Raw genomic sequence first — 20,337 nt, forward strand, 5'->3', positions numbered from 1 at the left:
CAAGTTCCAAGAGTCCAGGTCCAGGTTAGCCTGGGGAAGGGGCTCAAGGGAGGCTCCTGCTGGGGAAGGTGGGGCTGAGTCCAGCAGGAGGGCCAGGTCAGGGGCCATGACCCCATTGCCTACATGGAGAAGGTGATGAGCTGACATCCAGGCTACTCAGGGAGAGCTCTAACCCAGGATGAGGCCTTAGAGCTCAAAGGACACCCAGGCCTTGTGGCAGCTGCCCAGGGCCCCTGAAAGGGGGAGTGGAGATCAGGCAGAGGGGGTGCCAGGGACTGCCACACAGGATCAGTAGGGCAGCACCAGCCCTGGCTGGGCTGCTTTCACTGCTGCGGGAACCGCTCCAACTGCTCCAGAAAGATGGCCCTGAAGGTGTAGGCTTTGCGTGCGTGGGTGGCTGCAAGGACAGGTGGGAGGACCGAGACGCCAGAATGTGCAGAGCCCGGGGGGCCTCAAGAGGTCGCAGTTCCGACAGGGCTTCCACCAGTCATGCCTACATCTTGAGGGGCAGAGACACACCCCACTAATGTTTGGGTCCCTGATGCAAGGGCAGAGACAGGTCCGGGGAGGGGGTCCTTTTTCTCCGAAGCGAGAGTTGAAGTCACCAACCGCTGGGTCAGAGGCAGTGGGTCTGGGTCTGGAGGAGACTGGGGACAGGGTGGATGGAGGTGACCTGGGGACACAGAAGGGCTGCAGCCACGGGCTGGGACTTCACAGCTGTGGGCTGGGGGTTTTTCCTGACGCTGCGGCAGAGGAGGCCCGCACCCCACACATCTGCTGGGACCCTTAGCTCGCCCAGGATTGGTAGGGAGATCCTGGAAGACCAGCGCCCGGAGGAGTCAGGCACCGCCTTGGGGGCAAGGCCGCGAAACCACGGCCTGCGGCTTCACGCCAGGGGTGCAAAGAAAAGCGTCGCTGGGAACCGAACACCTGCAGACGTCGTGCAGCCGCAGAGGAGGCGGGGCACAGAGAGGCCCCGCCCCATATGCTAATGAGTACAAACCGCCCCGCCCCGATGCGAGACCGGTCCAACGCTGCGGGGACCCAAAGGCCGGCGGCGCCCGGCAACACCCGCGGAGGCCGAGGCGGGGCGTGGCCGGGCGCCGGGACCGGGTCGCTGGGCTGGAGGCACAGCCCGGCGGAGGTCAACGGGCCGCCCGGGCGTCCCGGCCGCGTCTCCCCCACGGTACGAAGTGGTACCGCCCGCAGGGGCGGGGCCCAGGTCATGTGACGCGGCCGCGGCCGCCATTTTGTTCTGCGGTGCTGGTATTTAGAGCGCAGCGGCTGACGGGCCGGATCGCATTCGCCGCCGCCCGCCTCTTCGCTTTAGCTCCCGGCCCGTCCTCGCCCCCGCCTTCGCCACCGCCTCGGCCCGCAGAGCTCGCCCTCTCCCCACCTGCAGATATGTCCGAGTCCAAGAGCGGCCCTGAGTATGCTTCGTTTTTCGCCGTCATGGGCGCCTCGGCCGCCATGGTCTTCAGCGGTGAGCGCCGAGGCGGGAGGGACCCTGGGGCGGGGGCGCGCGCGTTGCTCATGCCCGCAGCTCTCCGGGGTCCGGTGTGTGACGTCACTCTGACGTAATGCCGAGCAGTCGGGGGCGCCCGGGCCTCGCGTGGCAGCGGGCGGGGGTCGGCGCCCCGAGGGCTGCGAGGAGCCGCCGGGGGTCCAGGCCGGCGGCCCTGCCAGCCGGGTCGTGAGGGTGCGGGGGTGGGGCGGCGGCGCCGCTGCCATCTTAGCCCCGGGAGCGGCGAGAGGGAGGCTAGGGTGGGAGCGCGAGGGGGGCGGCGCACGGGCCGATTCTGCGGGCAGGTGACATCACACCTCGAAGGCCCCAGTGCGCGGGTGGCGGCGCGGGTCGGGCCCAGGAGCGCCCCGGAGAAGGGTTCCTGGAGCTTTCCGGCCGGTGGGGAGCCCATGTTCCCCATGGGAGGTCCACAGCCCTCGCCCTTGTGGCGGCCGGCCCCCGGGGTCAGGTGGGTCTCACGCACAGGCAGGTGCTTCCGGTTGGAGCTGGTTACGGTTGCCCAATACCCGTGTCGCTGTGTGGGCTGTTTGGGAAAGCTGGGCTGAGGGCTTGGTTCGGAGAGCCCGCGGAGACCCAGGGGTGGGAGTATGTGGAAGTGGAGGGAGCTGGGAGACAGTGTCGGCGCTGGCGGGGCTGTGTAGCTTGCAGAGGGTCTGTGCTCTGAGGTGGGTGAGAGGGTGGCATGGATGTCTGAGTTTATAGGATCGAGTGGTTGCCTTCTGGACTGAGGCTTCCAGTTCTGGTCCTAATGAATGGAGGGATGAATGAATGACCTTCTCTTCCTTCCCTGGGGCCTGAAATTGGGAGGGGCTTCCCTGGGCTTGGAGAAGGGGCCTTCTAGGGTTCTTGATGGCACACTGCTTTTGAAATTAGGCGTTGACAGGTCCTGGGCGTCCAATTTAGTGACAGTTGGTCTCCTTGGGAGAATGGCACTTGGTCTAGGGCTAGGCCCAGGAATGTGGGTCCCACGAGTTAAGTTCTGACCCAGTCTCAGCCTCCGTGGACTGGCCTGGCCTGGTCTGGTCTCCGCCTCCTTGGTTAGGTCTGGTTTTAGCTTTGATGACCCTGCCCTGCCCCACCCTGCCTGGTGGCCTGGGGAGGCTCCTAGTGCAGGTATGTGGAGGGTTTGAACTCCAAACAGTCTCTGCTGACTGTAAACACCTGCGGGGTGGGGGCTTGGGGCTCTCTGCTTCTTGGGGGCCTCCCTCTGCCTGGGCCTGTCTGCCATTCGCGAGTAAGCCCTGCCCTTCCCATCATGTGCAAGTAAGAGGTCATTTGTGGTGGAAGAAGTGGTCTAGACTTATACTTCCTTCTAGGCACCGCCTACTCTTTCCACACACTCAAGGCTTTTCGCAACAGGCTTCTGAGCCTTTCCCCAGAGCCTCCTCTGTTCTTTGCCCCCAGAATGCCTCCAGAGATTCCATTTTGCCTGGCCACCTGTGGGATACTGCTTGTGGCTGTCATTCATTCATCCAACCAATCTTGATTGAGTGCTTACTATGTGCCAGGTACTTGGAGGATAGCAGTGAACAATATGGGATCCCCTCCCATGTGGAACTTAAATTCTAGCTGTTGCTGCTTGCTCTTGAAGCCCTGAGTTTGTCCACTGAGCCCTTTTTCTGAACCCACTTCCTTGCCTCCCTCTCCATCAAGACCTACACAGGCCTTTGGACAGCCTGATTATCCCTGGCTCTTCAGGATAAAGTGGCTTACTGTGGCTCTCCAGGAGCTGACATCTGACTTCACTTGGTCAATTAAATCACATGGTTTTTTTTTTCCCCCCCTTCTCAAGACAGGGTCTTTCTCTGTTTCCCAGGCTGCAGTGCAGTGGTGTGATCTCGGCTCACTACAGCCTCAACTTCCCAGGCTCAAGCAATCCTCCTGCCTCAGCCTCCTGAATAACTGGGACTACAGGCACAGACCACCATGCCCAGCTAATTTTTTTTAGAGACAGAGTCTCGCCATGTGGCTCAGGCTGGTCTCAAACTCCTTGTTGCCTCAAATGATCCACTCCCTCTGCCTCCCAAAGTGCTGGGATTATAGGCATGAGCCACCATGACTGGTCCAACTTCTGACTTCATTTCTGCCTTCTAAACATGCTTTTCTCCAGGAGCTGGCTTCACCTGCTGTGCTGACCTAAACAAGCCCCCTGCCTTCCAGTGGCATCTGCTGTTGCCACCACGCCAGCCTCCAACTCTGTCCCCAGCTCGTGGCCCTTGGCCTGCCTGGCACTGACGGATTGGTCTTAAATCGAATGAGATCCACAGGCCTCTTGCAGGCCCCCATCACAGCTTCTCTTTTTTTTCCATCATGACCAATGTCCTGTTGATTTTCTTCATTGTGTCCCCCAAGAAATTGTCATTTGCTCCTTTTCTGTATTTCCTATGACTTACTCCCTGCTGGTAGGCGCCCTTTATTTTGTGCTTGTGTTTCTGGAACTGTTTTCTAGCCCCACACTCTTTCTGTGGACGCTGAGCCTGGTGCTTCTCACAGGTCTGCCTTCTGCAGTCTGGTCAGGCTTGGCCTCCGGACTGGCGTCCAGGGTGCTCACAGCACAGTGCTTTTGGTGGCTATCTCTTTCTTCCCTGTGCTCCTCTTGGTGCCTCCTCCCACTGCCAGCCACATGACTCTTCCTGCTGCCCTCTGTAGGGAAGGGTCTGGCTCGCTTCCTGCCTCTGGTGGACACTGGCCTCACAGGGTCCACTACCTGGCTTGCTGAGTTCCCTGTATTCAGTCTCCTGCCCACATGTCCGCCGTGCTCTAGTCTCTTGTGTATACATGATGCAGTCGGATGTGGTCCTGGGCCTGCAGCGGGAGCCCCTAAAATGCACTGTAATTGGTCTGTATGCTCGCCAGGGAAAAAATGCACTGTAACCAGGAGTTGAGGTCAGGCGTTGGGACAGGCCCTGGGCCCCAGTCTTCAGGTGCACTGGGTGTTGGCGTGGCATGTCTGGGCACTTCCAAGGTGGCGTGGAGGAGGCAGTGTGGCTCCCTGGCCCAGGTCCCAGCCTCCTCCCTCTCTCCCGCCAGTCACTCCCTGGATACCCAGCACCATCGTCTTGGTGTCTCTGCCAGTGCTGTCCAGAGGCCCTGTATTACTGCCTTGTTTTCCTGTGACTCCTCTCTCCCCGCCAACTTGGGACACTTGTCTATGAAGCCCTTCCCCAGCATCCCATTTTCCGCTCTTCTGGAGCGTTTCTCTGTGCCTGGAGGTCACCGTGCCTGTGTCCTCACTTCTGCTCAGTGCTGGAGCACAGGATAGGCAACTTTTGTGGCCCAAATATATCAATAAAATATGAAGAAGTAGTCCTGGTCCCTTCCACTTCTGTTCTATGTAGTCTTCTGCAGGTCAGGCTGTTGTTTTTTTTGTTTGGGTGTGTGTGTGTGTGTGTGTGTGTGTGTGTGTGTGTGTGTGTGTGTCAGAGATTCACTCTTGTTTGAGACGGAGTCCGCGCCCGGGCTGGAGGGCAGTGGTGTGATCTCGGCTCACTGCAACCTCCACTCCCAGATTCAAGCGATTCTCCTGCCTCAGCCTCCCGAGTAACTGGGATGACAGGTGTGCTCTACTCCTCTGGCTAATTTTTGTATTTTTAGTAGAGACGGGGTTTCACCATGTTACCCAGGCAAATCTTGAACTCCTGACCTCAGGTGATCTGCTCACCTTGGCCTCCTAAAGTGCTGGGATTACAGGCGTGAACCACTGCGCCTGGTCAAGTCAGGCTAGTTATTGATCTCCCCTAAAAGACCATGGCATGAGTGTCGTGGGCAGAGAGGGGGCAGGGAGTTGCCAGTGCATTCCACTCAAGCAGCTCAGTAGGCCCCTGTGGTGTCCCTGGAGGGCAGCTGGTAGAAGTCAGAAAGACAAATGAGCCCCCGTGACTCTGCTGTGTCCACAGAATTCTCCACTTTGAGAATAGGGCCCAGGAGAGGGGAACTGAAAAGAAAGGCAACATTCTTTTGGGAGAGGAAGGAGGGACAGCTCTGGAGGAGCCAGGCGCCACCCTGGAGCCCGACCCACCAGCACTGTTGTGGTGGGAGGCTCGGGCCCTTTGGCCAGGCTCCTGTGTGCTGAGAGCCCCCCGCGTGCAGGGGAGACCCCTCTGCGAGGTCAGCTGAGGCCTCGTGGTTGGACTGGTGATGATTCCCGTAGTCGTCTCTGCCCCCATCCTCTTCTTGGCTCACCCTGTCGAGAGAGGCTCCGTCGCCCAGGCTGGAGTGCAGTGGCGCTATCTCGGCTCACTGCAAGCTCCACCTCCTGGGTTTACGCCATTCTCCTGCCTCAGCCTCCCGAGTAGCTGGGACTACAGGCGCCCGCCACCTCGCCCGGCTAATTTTTTTGTATTTTTAGTAGAGATGGGGTTTCATTTTGTTAGCCAGGATGGTCTCGATCTCCTGACCTCGTGATCCGCCCGTCTCGGCCTCCCAAAGTGCTGGGATTACAGGCTTGAGCCACCGCGCCCGGCCCCATCTGGTTATTTAGAGAAGATTCTCCAATCTTTCGAGGGTCCAGGCCTGCTGTGTGACTGAGGGTGCTCAGAGCTGCCCTTTCTGGCAGAACGTTGGACCCTCCTGGGGGAATATTTGGGGCTGGGAGCGTTGGGGAGCTTGGGCTGGGCAGTGAGTCAAGGGAGCTCTGGCCTGGGTGACAAGAGTGGCCAGGTCAGCTACTTCTGACCCTCAGGTCACACCCTGCAGCAGTGGCTTTGCCATCCCCAAGACCTTTGGTGACTTTTCAGCGTGTTGTCCTGGGCAGTAGCCCTAAGGGTCAACTGATCCTGACCCCACATATGGGCTGCTGAGGCTGCACTGAGGCCCCTGGGGTGACAGGTGGTTTCACCGCAGAGCCAGGAGCCCCAGATGGGCAACGCTGCCACAAGGGCTGCTGCTGGAGGAAGAGCTGGACTCTGAGGGTGGGGGCCTCATGTAGAGGAAGGAAGGAGTGGCCATCCTGGGTTCCTTTTGCCTGCCTGTGGCTGTTCCTCCTGGGTCCTCTTGCCCTGGGCTGGGTGCCTGCTTGAGCTCCCCCTCTGCATGTGATAACTTGGGGTGGCCCTTACAGCTGTGCCAAAGCTACACCTTGGGGTCCTAGCCCCAGCTGGCCTGCGTACTGCTGTGGGCTCACCCCACCTTCCTCCCACAGCCCTGGGCGCTGCCTATGGCACAGCCAAGAGCGGCACCGGCATTGCGGCCATGTCTGTCATGCGGCCAGAGCTGATCATGAAGTCCATCATCCCAGTGGTCATGGCTGGCATCATCGCCATCTACGGCCTGGTGGTGGCAGTCCTCATCGCCAACTCCCTGAATGACGACATCAGCCTTTACAGGTGAGCGCTGGGGTCAGGCCCCATAGGGCTGGAGGGCTGCAGGGCCGCAGGGAGGGGACCGGTTTCCCCGTGGGTGGTGACCGGGACCTCTGTCTCCCCCTGGTCAGCAGGCTGCTGATGTCAGTCCTCTCTTCTTGCCTCCAGGAGCTTCCTCCAGCTGGGCGCCGGCCTGAGTGTGGGCCTGAGCGGCCTGGCAGCCGGCTTTGCCATCGGCATCGTGGGGGACGCTGGCGTGCGGGGCACTGCCCAGCAGCCCCGACTATTCGTGGGCATGATCCTGATTCTCATCTTTGCCGAGGTGCTTGGCCTCTACGGTCTCATCGTCGCCCTCATCCTCTCCACAAAGTAGACCCTCTCCGAGCCCACCAGCCACAGAATATTATGTAAAGACCACCCCTCCTCATTCCAGAACGAACAGCCTGACACATACGCACCGGGCCGCCGCCCCTAGTAGTTGGTCTTGTACATGCGCAGTGTCCTAGTGCCCATCGTCTGTTTTCCTGGCCTTGCCCCCGCCCGCCCCATGCCGTGGACATCTGGGCCCACTCATCGCCCCTCCAGGCCCCCGGCGCCCAACCCCCTAGAGTGCTCTGTGTATGCGGATGATTTAGAGTTGTCATTTCTCTTTACTGGATGTTTATTTATAAAGATCTGGCCTGTTCCCGCGTCTGCGGAGCGGCCCTCGTCTCCCAGCTATCTATAACCTTAGCTAGAGTGTCGCCTTGTGGGTTCCTGTTGCTGAGACTTCCTGGATGGAGCCGCCCTCACCGCTGGGCTGTGGCCCTGCGCGGAGCTGTGTCCAATAAAGTTTTTGGATGTGACGGGCCTGTGTCTGCTCAGCTTGTTGGGCGCGTGGGCGGGGGTAGGCGGGCCGGCGCCGGGCGCCGCTGGTCACGTGGGACGGCCCAATCACGTGGGCGCGGCGGTCACGTGGCGCGCCGCTTCAGTCAGCTGAGGGTCACGTGGGTGCCGCCGCGCTCTGAACCGGGGTTAGTCACCGGGCGCGGGATTTGGCCGCCGCGGGGCTCCGGCGCCGCTGGCTCCCGACAGGGCTCACGATGCGTGGCGGGCAGGGCGCGGCGGAAGCTCGGGTGCTCCAGTTCACTAACTGCCGGATTCTGCGCGGAGGGAAGCTGCTCAGGTGGGCGCGGGCTGGGGTCTGTGGGGCCGGGGACTGGGCAGGGTGAAGGGTGCGGGGACGGGGACCGGGCGGGGTGCAGGGTGCGGGGACGGGGACCGGGCGGGGTGCAGGGGACGGGACCGAGGTCAGGCCCGCGATGTGAGCACCCTCCCGCTCCGTCCGCAGGGAGGATCTGTGGGTGCGCGGAGGCCGCATCCTGGACCCGGAGAAGCTGTTCTTTGAGGAGCGGCGCGTGGCCGATGAGCGGCGGGACTGCGGGGGCCGCATCTTGGCGCCCGGTTTCATCGACGTGCAGATTAACGGTGCGGCTCCGGGCCGTCAGGGGGACGCAGGGGAGGAGGTCTGAGCTCCATGCGACACCTCCTTTTCTGTGGCCGCAGGTGGATTTGGTGTTGACTTCTCCCAAGCCACGGAGGACGTAGGTTCGGGGGTTGCCCTGGTGGCCCGGAGGATCCTGTCGCACGGCGTCACCTCCTTCTGCCCCACCCTGGTCACTTCCCCACCGGAGGTTTATCACAAGGTGAGGTGAGGCTCCTTGGCTGAGGCGAAGGGGGCTCCGGGAGCAGCCAGCGCCCTCATTTTCAAACTCACGCCCCACCCCCAGCACGTGCTCCATAGTCCTGAGTCTGGCCCCCCTTGCTGACCCGACTTGGGCCAGGGTCCCGCCTCTGTGCTGCTTTATCAGTTATCGCTCTGCCTGGCCTCCCTAGACCCTCTGTCCTCCGCAGCTGTCTCCACACTGCTGGCTCAGCACCCTCTGAGCCATAGGCCGGCCCCACCCTCTGCACTGCACTCTGGCTGCCTCCAGGCTTCAGAAACTACCCCCTTAACCAAGGTCGCGGGGGAATGTGATTGGCACGTCGATAGTCCCTGGTCAGGCTCTTCCTCCCTAACCTGTCTGATGTGTGACTCGGTGGAACACGCCTTCCAGAAGCCACTCCCCTGTGCTGCTTGCCCCACGCTTCCACTTTCCTTCCTGTCCGGAAAAAATTTGGTGGTTTTTGGTCTTTCTTTATTTTAATTTTTACTTAGGTTCTCCAGGGTTAACTCTTTGCTGTGTGTTACTATTCAAGGCTGTACCTGTATTGTTTTATACTGAACTATTTGGGAGTAGGTTGTATCCAACATGCCTGTTGCTTTTTTGTTTGTTTAGTTTTTGTTATTTTTAAGAGACGGGGTGTCTTGTCTGTGGCCCAGGCTGGAGTAAAGTGGCGTGGTCGTAGCCCTTTGCAGCCTCAACCTCCTCTGCTCAAGAGTCGCTCTTGCTTCAGCCTCTTGAGTAGGTATGACTATAGGTGTGTGCCACCATGACCAGCCAATTTTAACGTTTTTTGTAGAGATAGAGTCTCACTGTGTTGCCCAAGCTGGTTCTGAGCTCCTGGGCTCAAGAGATCCTTCTGTCTTAGTCCCCCAGAGTAGCTGGCACTAAGGGCTTGTGCCACTACACCTGACTAATTTAAAAAGTTTTTTGGGCCGGGCATGGTGGCTCACGCCTGTAATCCCAGCACTTTGGGAGGTCGAGTTGGGCGGATCACAAGGTCAGGAGATCGAGACCATCCTGGCTAACACGGTGAAACCCCATCTGAAAAAAAAAAAAAAAAAGTTTTTTTTGTGGAGACAGGGATCTCATTATGTTAACCAGGCTGGTCTCAAACTCCTAGACTCAGGAGATCTCCTGCCTTGGCCTCCCACAGTGCTGAATTATAGGTGAAAGCCACTGTTCCTGGCCCATCATGCCTGTTTATTTCTTAGTACTTAACTGTTTTTTGTTTGTTTTTTGTTTTTGTTTTTGAGACAGTCTCGCTCTGTTGACCAGACTGGAGTGTAGTGGCGCGATCTCAGGTCCCTGCAAATCGCCTCCCAGCGATTCTCCTGCCTCAGCCTCCCAAGTAGCAGGGACTACAGGCACACACCACCATGCCTGGCTAATTTTTGTATTTTTAGTAGAGATGGGGTTTCACCATGCTGGCCAGGCTGGTCTTGAAATCCTGACCTCATGATCTGCCCATTTCAGCCTCCCAAAGTGCTAGGATTACAGGTGTGAGCCACCGCACCCAGCCAGTACTTAACTATTTCTTAAGATAATGAATATTTTCTTACATAGCCACAAGAGTTAGTGAGTCTAGGAAATGAACACTGTTAACAGTACTTTAATTGAGCCGTCTGTGTTCTAGTTCTGTCCAGAGCCCCAGTCAATTTTCCCCTCCAGCATAGAATTCATTGCAGGATCACCGCTTGGGTTATGCCCGAGGGGTCCCTTTCTTGGTGTGTGGGCAGAGCCAGAGCTGGGAACAATGGGGGTGGTGTGTGGGTTCTGGGCGCAGGCTTTCTGGATTTGGCGTTGGCCTCCTGATGTCATGTATCATCTGAAAGACTCAGGACAGCCTACTGCCTTTCTGAGCCTCCATTTCCTCAAACCTAAAGTGCGGATAATGGCAGCATGCACATCATGGGTGCTCAGCATTGTGCATGAGATGCTGAGCGTTAACCACTTAGTATCACCCGTGGATGTCTTTTTGGAAATTTCCCACAGCCCTCCCCACACAGAGTCAAATGTCAAAAACTGGCACCTGGTTCTCACAGCTGTTCTCTGGGGCTTTGGGGCCTGCCAGAGCGACCTGTCCAAGATTCAGGATTCAGCACATCACCTCTGCCCTGCCCCCACCTGCAGCATTCCTTTCCTACCTGTCCAGCCTCTTCTCTGTCTTCAGGCACATTCCCCACTCCCGTCCCCAAACTCTTGGCCTAGAAGACCTTGGCTTGCTCCCCAGGCCTCCTCTGCTAAACCTTGCCTGCCTGTCCCCACTGTGCCCCCGAATACCTGCACATCTCTGGCCAGCACAGACGTGGGAGGAACTATGGCTCTTCTTCTTGAGGAAGAGTCTCTGACAAGTAGGACTTAGTTTTCTTTCCCAGCACTCACTGCAGTGCAGGTGTCTTTTTGTTTTTTTGGTTTTTTTTGAGACGGAGTCTAACTTTGTCGCCCAGGCTGGAGTGCAGTGGCGTGATCTTGGCTCACTGCAACCTCCGCCCTCTGAGTTCAAGCGGTTTTCCTGCCTCAGTCTCCCGAGTAGCTGGGATTACAGGCACCTGCCACTGCGCCTGGCTAATTTTTTGTATTTTTAGTAGAGATGGGGTTTCACCATCTTGGCCAGGTGGGTCTTAAACTCCTGACCTTGTGATCCACCCGCCTCGGTCTCCCAAAGCGTGCAGGTGTCTTACCCTTGGCGCGCACACAGGATGAAAGCAGAGAGCCAACTATTGAGAGTGGGAATTGGGAGGCCTCCTTCCTGAATCGTCTTAAAAACTGGAGGCCCCTTCACCTGTGTCTGCCCTCCGCCATGCATGCCACCTCCTCCAGGAGCCATTCACCCTGGGTGGAATTGGATGGTCACCTTGCTAGAAGTTTCCTCGGTCTTTTGTTGTCCTGTTCTGGTCCATTGAGACCGCCTTCTCTTCCGGGTGGTTTCCGCATGCCCTTTGCTATGGTACCTGGAGACAGGTCAGATCACTTTGTTCTCTGCTTCAAGTCTGTTACCTGCTGAGCCAAGGTGAGGCACCTCCAGGGGGCAGCCAGGCCCCTGCCTCTGGCCCCGCACACTCTCTACACTTGGACCTTTCCAGCTGCTTATCTGCCTGGAGTGTGCCTCACTCCACTCCCCTCGGTTGATCTTTGACTGTGTTCTCTCTATGTAGCACTCTCTTGCTCCCTTCTAAAACTCCATTCTAGAAAAACTCAGCCATTGCCTTTTGTTGTTGTTTTTTCCTGTTTTAATCTTTAGTGAGCCTGTGTATCCACAGGGGTTGTGAGGAAAAACAGTGGCCCTTTGCCCCAGCCAGCTTCCACCCTAGGGACAATCACTTTCAACACAGTGGACTCTTGGAATTTGTCCCCATAGCTCTAAAAACTGCTGGCTGCTCCTCAGTCTTTCAGCTCAGGGCAGAATCCACTGTCTTCCACCAGGAGAGCTGAACATCAGCGTGCTTGTGGCTCCGTGAGTCCCCTCAGCCCCTTTCTTGCCCCTCATCCTTCCCAGTAGTTCCCCATAATTGTGATGAGAATAGCCACGTAGGTCAGTCATCAGCGTGGTGTGAAGGGATGTGTGGCCCAGTGACATCTTCTCAGCTACCATCTCTGCTTGCTTTGCCGTGAGTGATCTTTGTTTCGTTTCTTAGCTCTAACTCAAATCCAAGCTTCCTGCTGATTGTTTCACTCTCCTCTCTGGCCATTTATTTATTTTTCAAGATGGAGTCTCCCTCTGTCACCCAGGCTGGAGTGCAGTGGGGCGATCTCTGCTCACTGCAACCTCCGCCTCCTGAGTTTAAGTGATTCTCCTGCCTCAGCCTCCCGAATAGCTGGGATTACAAGCGCCTGCCACCACGCCCGGCTGATTTTTGTATTTTTAGTAGAAATGGGATTTCTGCATGTTGGCAAGGCTTGTCTCAAGCTCCTGACCTCACGTGATCCAACCGCCTTGGCCTCCCAAAGTGGTACTGGGATTACAGGTGTGAGCCACTGTGGCCAGCCAAATGTTCCTTCCCCCCCCCCCCCCCCCCCCCCCCCCCCGAGATGGAGTTTTGCTCTTGTTGCCCTGGCCAGAGTGCAATGGCACGGTCTTGGCTTATTGCAACCTCTGCCTCCTGGGTTCAAGCAATTCTCCTACCTCAGCCTCCTGAGTAGCTGGGACTTCAGGCATGTGCCACTATGCCTGGTTAATTAATTAATTAATTTATTTATTTTTATTTTTTTGGGATGGAGTCTTACTCTGTTGCCCAGGCTGGAGTGCAGTGGTGTGATCTCGGCTCACTGCAATCTCTGCCTCCTGGGTTCAAGCCATTCTCCTGCCTCAGCCTCCCGAGTAGCTGGGACTACAGGTACCCGCCACCACACCTGGCTAATTTTTTGTATTTTTAGTAGAGATGAGGTTTCACCATATTAGCCAGGATGGCCTCGATCTCCTGACCTAGTGATCTGCCCACCTCGGCCTTCCAAAGTGCTGGGATTATAGGCGTGAGCTACTGCGCCAGGCCAATTTTTGTATTTTTAGTAGAGACGGGGTTTCTCCATGTTGGCAAGGCTGGTCTCGAACTCCTGACCTCAGGTGATCCGTTCACCTTGGCCTCCCAAAGTGCTGGGATTACAGGTATGAACCACTGTGCCCAGCCCAATGTTCCTTTTTCTACCATCCTATTCTTGTTTCAGGAACAGAAGACCTCTTATTGGCTGGAGAGTGTCCTTGATGGCCCTTTTCCCTGTCCATCTCTCCTCGTGGTCTCTGCTTCCCCGCCTGGCCCTGTCCTCTTGTGTTCAGGCTCCTTTTCGAGGCTTGCCCAGGGCCTGCTGAACTTGGTGGTGTGCTTTCTTTCAGAACAGGTGTCAGCAGGCTGGCTGGGGGCACCCAGCCTGCGGGAGGGGCTTTGTGGAGGCACTCGTAGGTTGGGGTCCCTGGGTCCTTTCTCTTGAACTGGCTGGGTTCCCTGAGAAGAGTGTTGAAGTGCTCAGAGGGGCTGGGCCTGGCTGGCACCCTGCCGAGCGCCTCAAGAACACACATTTCCCGAGTTCTCGCTGTGCCCACACCGACCCTTGCCCATCTGCTCTACTTCCCCGGGGGCCCGGCCAGCACACTCAGGGCAGGTACTCTTCTGTTGGTCCCCACATCACCCCACTTCTCAAGGCACCATCCTGAGCCTGTGGGGGTCACTTCCCCCACTGTGTGTACCCCCCAGGACCTGCCCAGTGTCCTCTTGCTAAGCCCCCAAAGTCTGGCTGTCTTCCTCCCATCCTCTGCACCGCCCCCTCCACCCTCGGGTTTAAGGCTCTTAAAAGTCTTACTGTTGGCCGGATGCAGTGGCTCATGCCTGTAATCCCATCACTTTGGGAGTCCAAGGTGGGTGCTCGATCAGGAGTTTGAGACTGGCCTGGCCAACGTGGTGAAACCCCATCTCTACTAAAAATATAAAATTAGGCCGGGCGCGGTGGCTCACGCCTGTAATCCCAGCACTTTGGGAGGCCGAGACGGGCGGATCACGAGGTCAGGAGATCGAGACCAGCCTGGCTAACACGGTGAAACCCCGTCTCTATCAAAAAAATACAAAAAACTAGCCGGGCGAGGTGGCGGGTGCCTGTAGTCCCAGCTACTGGGGAGGCTGAGGCAGGAGAAGGGCGTAGACCCGGGAGGCGGAGCTTGCAGTGAGCTGAGATCTGGCCACTGCACTCTAGCCTGGGTGACAGAGCGAGACTCCGTCTCAAAAAAAATAAATAAAATAAAATAGGCCGGGTGCGGTGGCTCAAGCCTGTAATCCCAGCCGGGCGTGGTGGCGGGCGCCTGTAGTCCTAGCTACTCAGGAGGCTGAGGCAGGAGAATGGCGTGAACCCAGGAGGCGGAGCTTGCAGTGAGCCGAGATCGCGCCACTGCACTCCAGCCTGGGCAACAGCGTGAGACTCCGTCTCAAAAAAAAAATAAATAAAATAAAATAAAATAAAATAAAATTAGCCAAGCATGGTGGTGCACACCTGTAATCCCAGCTACTCGGGAGGCTGAGGCAGGAGAATCGCTTGAACTCGGGAGGCAGAGGTTGCAGTGAGCCGAGATCATGCCATTGCACTCCAGCCTGGGTGACGAGCGAAATTCCATTCCCAAAAAAAAAAGTCTTACTGTTGTGCGGGGTGGGGAGTTCAGGGGAGGGTATAGTCCAGCTACCATCTTCACCTGAAGCTCTTCTCTCTGGGAAGCCCCCCGGGCCCGTGCCTGTGTTGGAGAGAGGGAGTGTGTGCTGGACTGCCTTCCCGCCTGTCAGCCTCTGAGATGTATGGTGTGAGCCTGTGTCCCCTCTTTCCCTGGTACTCTCAGTCTTCCTGATGGTGTCCAGCTCCGGCCACGGTGTTGGCCACACAGAGTGCTGAGCCCTGGCCATGCCCACACTGAGCTCTGCTCCAGGATCCCTGCTGCTCCCGCCTCCTGCCTCCCAGCTGTGCTCCCTGGGCTGCTGTGCCCGGGGCCACCCTCAGTGCCCACAAGCCTGCCCACATGGCCCAGGGACCGCTGGCATCCTACACGCCTGTCGTTTCTTCCTGCTCCTGCCATGGGTCCTTCAGTTCTGCCAGCTGTGCTTTCCCTGAGCCCTTCGAGGGGACAGGTGGCTGGGGCTGGGCTGGGTGCTGGGCTCTGAACTCTGACCCGAGATCTCTGGCCTTGGCTAGGCTGTGGCCTCTGGGAATGGGCCATAGGGGACAGGGCTTTAACAGCTGGTTCCCCCCAGGTTGTTCCTCAGATCCCTGTGAAGAGTGGTGGTCCCCATGGGGCAGGGGTCCTCGGTGAGTGGCTGACCCCCTCCCCGCCCCCACCCTGGGAGGCTCCTGTGGGACCTCTTGGCAGCCCCAATCCCTCCAGATGCCCAGCTGGTGGGGAGGGCAGGTGATAAGGGCTGGGTGGGACAGGGACCTGCTGGAGCCACTTGCTCCCTTCTCCCAGGGCTGCACCTGGAGGGCCCCTTCATCAGCCGGGAGAAGCGGGGCGCACACCCCGAGGCCCACCTCCGCTCCTTCGAGGCCAATGCCTTCCAGGACTTGTTGGCCACCTACGGGCCCCTGGACAATGTCCGCATCGTGACGCTGGCCCCGGAGCTGGGCCATAGCCACGAGGTGATCCGCGAGCTGACGACCCGTGGCATCTGCGTGTCCCTAGGTGAGGGGCTGGCTCAGGGCGGGCCTGCCTGGGGGACCTAGGCCAGGTGCAAAGTCTGAATCCAGGTCCCGCAGGGCACTCAGTGGCTGACCTGCGGGCGGCAGAGGATGCTGTGTGGAGCGGAGCCACCTTCATCACCCACCTCTTCAACGCCATGCTGCCTGTGAGTGCTGTGGGGCCCTGGGGGCGGGGCTGGGGTCCCAGCAGCCCCTGCTGTCGCTCAGCCATCCCTTCCCCCGACCCTGCCCAGTTCCACCACCGCGACCCAGGCATCGTGGGGCTCCTGACCAGTGACCGGCTGCCCGCGGGCCGCTGCATCTTCTACGGAATGATTGCGGATGGCACGCACACCAACCCCGCCGCCCTGCGGATCGCCCACCGCGCCCACCCCCAGGGTAAGCTCCGTCAGGTGGGCAGGGCAGGCAGGATGAGTGGGCCAGCAGGTTCTGAGCCTCTTCTCCCCTAGGGCTGGTGCTGGTCACTGATGCCATCCCTGCCTTGGGCCTGGGCAACGGCCGGCACACGCTGGGACAGCAGGAAGTGGAAGTGGACGGTCTGACGGCCTATGTGGCAGGTGAGCGCCCTGACCTACTGGGTCCCAGGTCCCAGCCCGCATGCCAGGTGGCCCACGACCCCCCAGAGCCTGCCCTCTCTGCTCTCAAGGCACCAAGACGCTGAGCGGCAGCATAGCCCCAATGGACGTCTGTGTCCGGCACTTCCTGCAGGCCACAGGTCAGTGAGCAGCACGGGTGCGGGTTTAGGTGGTCTGTGACTGGCGGGTCTCCAAGGGCTGGACTGGGTGCCCGGAGTGTAGCCCAGGCCCTGCCCACAGGAGCTCCTGGCCAGTGTGTACTTGGTGACTCGGGCCCAGGGTGACAGGCAGACCAGCGGGATCCTTGTTAGCCTGCTGCAGAGTTCCTGAGACAGAGTGCTGGGGTGGTGGAGGGCTGTTGACAAAGCCACGTGGGCTTGGGGACCGTCACCCAGGTGTGTCCCCCAAGCAGGCTGCAGCGTGGAGTCGGCCCTGGAGGCTGCATCCCTGCACCCCGCCCAGTTGCTGGGGCTGGAGAAGAGTAAGGGGACCCTGGACTTTGGTGCTGACGCAGGTGAGGGCGCATCGCAGGGTTACTGGGCAGCCTGGCCTTGCCTGTAGTCTCTGTTGTCCTGAGGTGGCCTGGACAGGGTCAGGAAGGGTGGGTCCTCCCTAGCTCCCTCCTCTCAGGTGGGCTGCCAGCTGCCAGCCTCAGTTGTAGCCCCGTGTTGCCATCAGGCCAAGCTTTCTAGTGTTGCAGACAAGGCCAGGCAAGGGGTTGCAGGGAGCATTGTCCAGCACCTCTATCCATCTGTGATGGGCCACGGTGTCCTGCACCGGTTGTATCCCTGTGCCTTGGTTTCCCCACCAGCGTCGGGTTGTGGGGGAGTAGGTGGGCAGCCCCACTCCTGCCCCTACTCACTGCCCGGCTCTGTCCCAGACTTCGTGGTGCTCGATGACTCCCTTCACGTCCAGGCCACCTACATCTCGGGTGAGCTTGTGTGGCAGGCGGAGGCAGCCAGGCAGTGACAAGGACTTCGGCTGAGAGGACGCCCAGCCGCAGCTGGATGCCATCAGGGCTGAGTGGTTGGGGAGCTGGTCTCCAGGGAGTGAGTCGGGAGCCCTGCTGGAATGACGCCCAGGGCCTTTGCTGCCGCCCTGGAGGCGGTGGCTGGGATAAATGTGCACCCAGCAGGACTCACTTTGGCTCCGGGTTTTGCTTGTGCTTGCACGTGGCACCATCCTTGGTTGCCCTCTTGGGGAAGGCATTCGTGGCCTGGGGTGGGATGGCTGGGCTGTAGTTCAGCCTGGGCCTTGGGCCCCAGTGGGAGTCAGGGCCTATCTGCATCAGGTAGACCTGAGACCTGCAGATCCCAGGAAAATGTCACTGTGGGAGGGAGGGGCAGTCAGTCAGTGGCTGGCACCGTGGGGGTGAAGTCACCGTGGGCTAGGGGCGGAGAGCGGGCAGGAAGGGGGCAGGGCACAATGAGTGTGAACAGTCAGGGGTTTGCTGTCTGCACCTGAGTTGGGTGTGCAGCGTGGAGCCCACAGCCTAGTTCTGGGCCAGGGCAGAGTGCCAGGTGCTCTACTCTGACCTCCAGGAGGGAGGCTGGGCCCAGACTCCGCCCTCTTTTCCCTGGCCCGCCCAGCCCTGAGTGCCAGGGATGACTAGCTTTCCATTTCCCCTTCTCAACAACCCTGTCTCCTCACCCATCCCCAGGCCTGGTGCTTGTCAGCTGTGGTGACCCTGCCTGGTGCTGGAGAGCAGTGTGGGAGGCACCAGTGTGCCCTGCTCACCCCATTAGTGTCATCCTGCCATCTTCTGTGTCCCCTTGGCCTTGGCACACACCCATGTTGCAAACAGGCCGTGAGGCTCCCTGAACAGCTTTGAGGCGGGCGGGCTTCTGGAGCCCTCCTGGCTCTGAGGATAGCCACAGCGGGGTCAGACATCAGGGGTTGGTGCAGCCCTAGGTCAGGGGTGGTTGTCTTGACTTTCTCTCCATTTGGGTTCTGGGGTGGGTGACCCCCTTCCCCCTTGCTTACGGGTGCTGTCCTGGGTACAGGAGGTATGTGCCTGGCTCTGCCACTGTTCTCTTCCCTCTGCTGCAAAGCCCAGTTAAGGAAATGTCTCTAGTTCCAAAGCAATAGGATGATTGGGGCCCCGCCTGTTGGAAGGGAACAGCCAGGGAAGAACCACCTGCCAGGCAGGGCCTTGCCTGAGTGAGGGAGGGCCTGGGGCAAGGCACAAGGGGTTGATCTCCGCCCACAAGCCCCAGGGGAAGCCCAGGAAAGCAGGCGACGGATGTGGATCCTGACCACCTGAGAGGTGGGGTGCAGGAAGACCCACCTCTTCCCTGACACCCACGTACCCCTCACGAAGTGGCTGCCCAGCGCCTGCGTGTGCTGGACCTGGGAGAGGAGCTGTCTGCTGGGGCTCACAGGCAGGGAGAGGCAGGTGAGGTTCTCAGCCGATGTGTTAGAGGCTGAACAGCTCCTGTGCTCAGCTTGCTGGCTGTCAGTGCTTGATGTGCCCGTCCTCAGCTAAAACCCAGAGCTGGCCTGTTGGTCATCCCCACCTCAGACGGGGCACCCAGTCCCAGAGCTGGTGAGCCCTGGGCCAGCCTTTGGGCCTGGCCTGCCCTATTCACTGACCAGCGCCCACCTCCCTGGGTGGAGGGTCGGGGAGGGACTGGCCGAGATGGTTGGTCCACAGGGCTAGCCCTGGGTGGTGGGAGAGGGGCCCGGGGTCAGGGTGAGAGTGACCTGGGCTGGGGAGCTGCTGCAGGAGGATTTTAGTTGAGGTGTGGTAGAAGCACTCTTGGTGGGTTTTGGTTTCCTTTTTAAAAATTGTGGTAAAATACATAACAAAAGTAACTATCTTACGTGAGCCGTTCTGTGATATGAAGTGAATTCACTGCTTTGTGTGACCTTGGCCACCATCATTCCCCACTCCTCACTCCCGCTGGACTTCCAGCCCTGCCCCACCATTCCGCTCCCTCTACAGCTATGGGTTTTACAAAGAAGGATGCAGGGCGACCTGACTGCGGCGTGAGGGGCAGGCCTGCCCGCGGTATGGGCGTCCGCAGAAGGGGGAAGCCCAGGTACCTGCTTGACTCATGGGTTGGGGGGTTGGGCATATGGGGAGGGATGGAGTTGGAGGTGCATCCTCTCAGCCACCTGGTGGGGGTGGCCTGTTTGGTCCCGTGTGTGAACGGGAGATGAGACCCGACGCCTGCGATCGCGCAGACCGCGCCCCGCCAGGAGTCACCTGTGGGCGCACGCTGCTGGTGGGATGCTGGGCCGAGCCCGCGGGTTCAAGACCCAGATCTCAGCCAGGTTCCTTTCGCCGTCCAAGCCTCCGCACCTCGTGGGCTCCGAGCACACCCAGGCCAGAGACAGCGTTTGGGGCGTGGGCACGGGAGACGGTCATCAGCAGGGACGATCTCGACCGATCCGGCCCCGCCCCGCAGCCCAGTCTCTGAGACCGCGCTGACGCGCCACTCTGGGAGCGATGCGGTACGCGGGGCCACGCCTACTGTGGGAAGGGATTCTGGGGGCGGACCTCTGTCGGGCCAATTGGGATCGCGGCAGGATAGGCACGCGCCGCGGCTGAGCAATAGGGGCGCGCTTCGCCCTCTCCAGTTAACCCGCGCGGCCCTGGTCGCAGAGCTCGAGGCTGCGCGGTCCCCCGCGAGCGCGGGGAGCTGGGGGACCAACGCCGCCTATCCACGCTCCTCACACCTCTGCGGGTCCCTTCTTGCCCCAACCCTTCCCACCGCGTCACCCAAACCCCCGCGGACCCCGTCTCGCCCCAGCGCTCCCCGCCACGCCCCCCACACCTCTGGGGGCTCGCCTTGCGCCAACCCTCCTCGCCACAACCCCCACAACCTTGAACACCCCGCTATGCTCCCTGCCGCGCCCTCACACCCCTGCGGATCCCGTCTCCCCACGACGCTCCCCGCCACCCCCGTGGAGCGCCGCGTCGTCCCAATGCTCCCGGCCGAGCCACTGCACCACTGCGGACTCCTCCGCGCCCCAGCGCTCCCCACCGCGACCCCCACAACCCTGTTAGACCCCTCCTCGCCCCAACCCTCTGCGCTGCTCACTTTATACCCCTGCGGACCTAGTCT

At 59.6% G+C, this 20,337-nt stretch overlaps 3 protein-coding genes across 4 annotated transcripts; 2 read left to right on the top strand and 1 right to left on the bottom strand.

Moving 5' to 3' along the window:
* The first annotated feature begins 1,245 nt into the window (after positions 1 to 1,245).
* Positions 1,246 to 7,670, top strand: LOC105485794 (ATPase H+ transporting V0 subunit c). The gene is made up of 3 exons (XM_011748270.3): positions 1,246 to 1,483; positions 6,666 to 6,849; positions 6,994 to 7,670. The coding sequence occupies exons 1-3, from the start codon at positions 1,405 to 1,407 to the stop codon at positions 7,196 to 7,198; spliced, it is 468 nt and encodes a 155-aa protein (XP_011746572.1). The 5' UTR covers positions 1,246 to 1,404; the 3' UTR covers positions 7,199 to 7,670.
* Positions 7,671 to 7,813: 143 nt separating this feature from the next.
* LOC105485793 (amidohydrolase domain containing 2) lies at positions 7,814 to 19,085 on the top strand. 2 transcript variants are annotated; one of them, XM_024794066.2, is made up of 11 exons: positions 7,815 to 7,990; positions 8,156 to 8,292; positions 8,371 to 8,510; positions 15,251 to 15,305; positions 15,463 to 15,675; positions 15,750 to 15,838; positions 15,926 to 16,070; positions 16,142 to 16,249; positions 16,339 to 16,407; positions 16,680 to 16,781; positions 17,148 to 19,085. In XM_024794066.2, exons 1-11 carry the CDS (start codon positions 7,908 to 7,910, stop codon positions 17,234 to 17,236), a joined length of 1,230 nt encoding a protein of 409 aa, XP_024649834.1. In that variant the 5' UTR covers positions 7,815 to 7,907; the 3' UTR covers positions 17,237 to 19,085. The 2 variants fall into 2 exon arrangements, with proteins under 2 accessions (XP_024649835.1, XP_024649834.1); XM_024794067.2 differs by lacking the exon at positions 16,339 to 16,407 and having other exon boundaries at positions 7,814 to 7,990.
* Positions 18,001 to 19,195, bottom strand: LOC139359955 (cementum protein 1). The gene is given in 6 exon segments (XM_071085162.1): positions 18,001 to 18,070; positions 18,072 to 18,533; positions 18,535 to 18,637; positions 18,640 to 18,748; positions 18,870 to 18,928; positions 19,165 to 19,195. Coding segments are annotated over 6 exon segments (834 nt in total).
* Positions 19,196 to 20,337: the final 1,142 nt, after the last annotated feature.

This window comes from Macaca nemestrina, chromosome 18 (genome assembly GCF_043159975.1).
Source record: "Macaca nemestrina isolate mMacNem1 chromosome 18, mMacNem.hap1, whole genome shotgun sequence".
In the NCBI taxonomy this organism is placed as follows: domain Eukaryota; kingdom Metazoa; phylum Chordata; class Mammalia; order Primates; family Cercopithecidae; genus Macaca; species Macaca nemestrina.

Bases quoted from the DNA above. Each gene is read 5' to 3' on its own strand.
- LOC105485794 (XM_011748270.3), top strand. From the start codon at position 1,405: ATGTCCGAGTCCAAGAGCGGCCCTGAGTATGCTTCGTTTTTCGCCGTC. The intron at 1,484-6,665 runs GTGAGCGCCGAG...TTCCTCCCACAG, and splicing joins GGCCGCCATGGTCTTCAGCG to CCCTGGGCGCTGCCTATGGC. The intron at 6,850-6,993 runs GTGAGCGCTGGG...TCTTGCCTCCAG, and splicing joins GACGACATCAGCCTTTACAG to GAGCTTCCTCCAGCTGGGCG.
- LOC105485793 (XM_024794066.2), top strand. From the start codon at position 7,908: ATGCGTGGCGGGCAGGGCGCGGCGGAAGCTCGGGTGCTCCAGTTCACT. The intron at 7,991-8,155 runs GTGGGCGCGGGC...CTCCGTCCGCAG, and splicing joins CGCGGAGGGAAGCTGCTCAG to GGAGGATCTGTGGGTGCGCG. The intron at 8,293-8,370 runs GTGCGGCTCCGG...CTGTGGCCGCAG, and splicing joins CATCGACGTGCAGATTAACG to GTGGATTTGGTGTTGACTTC.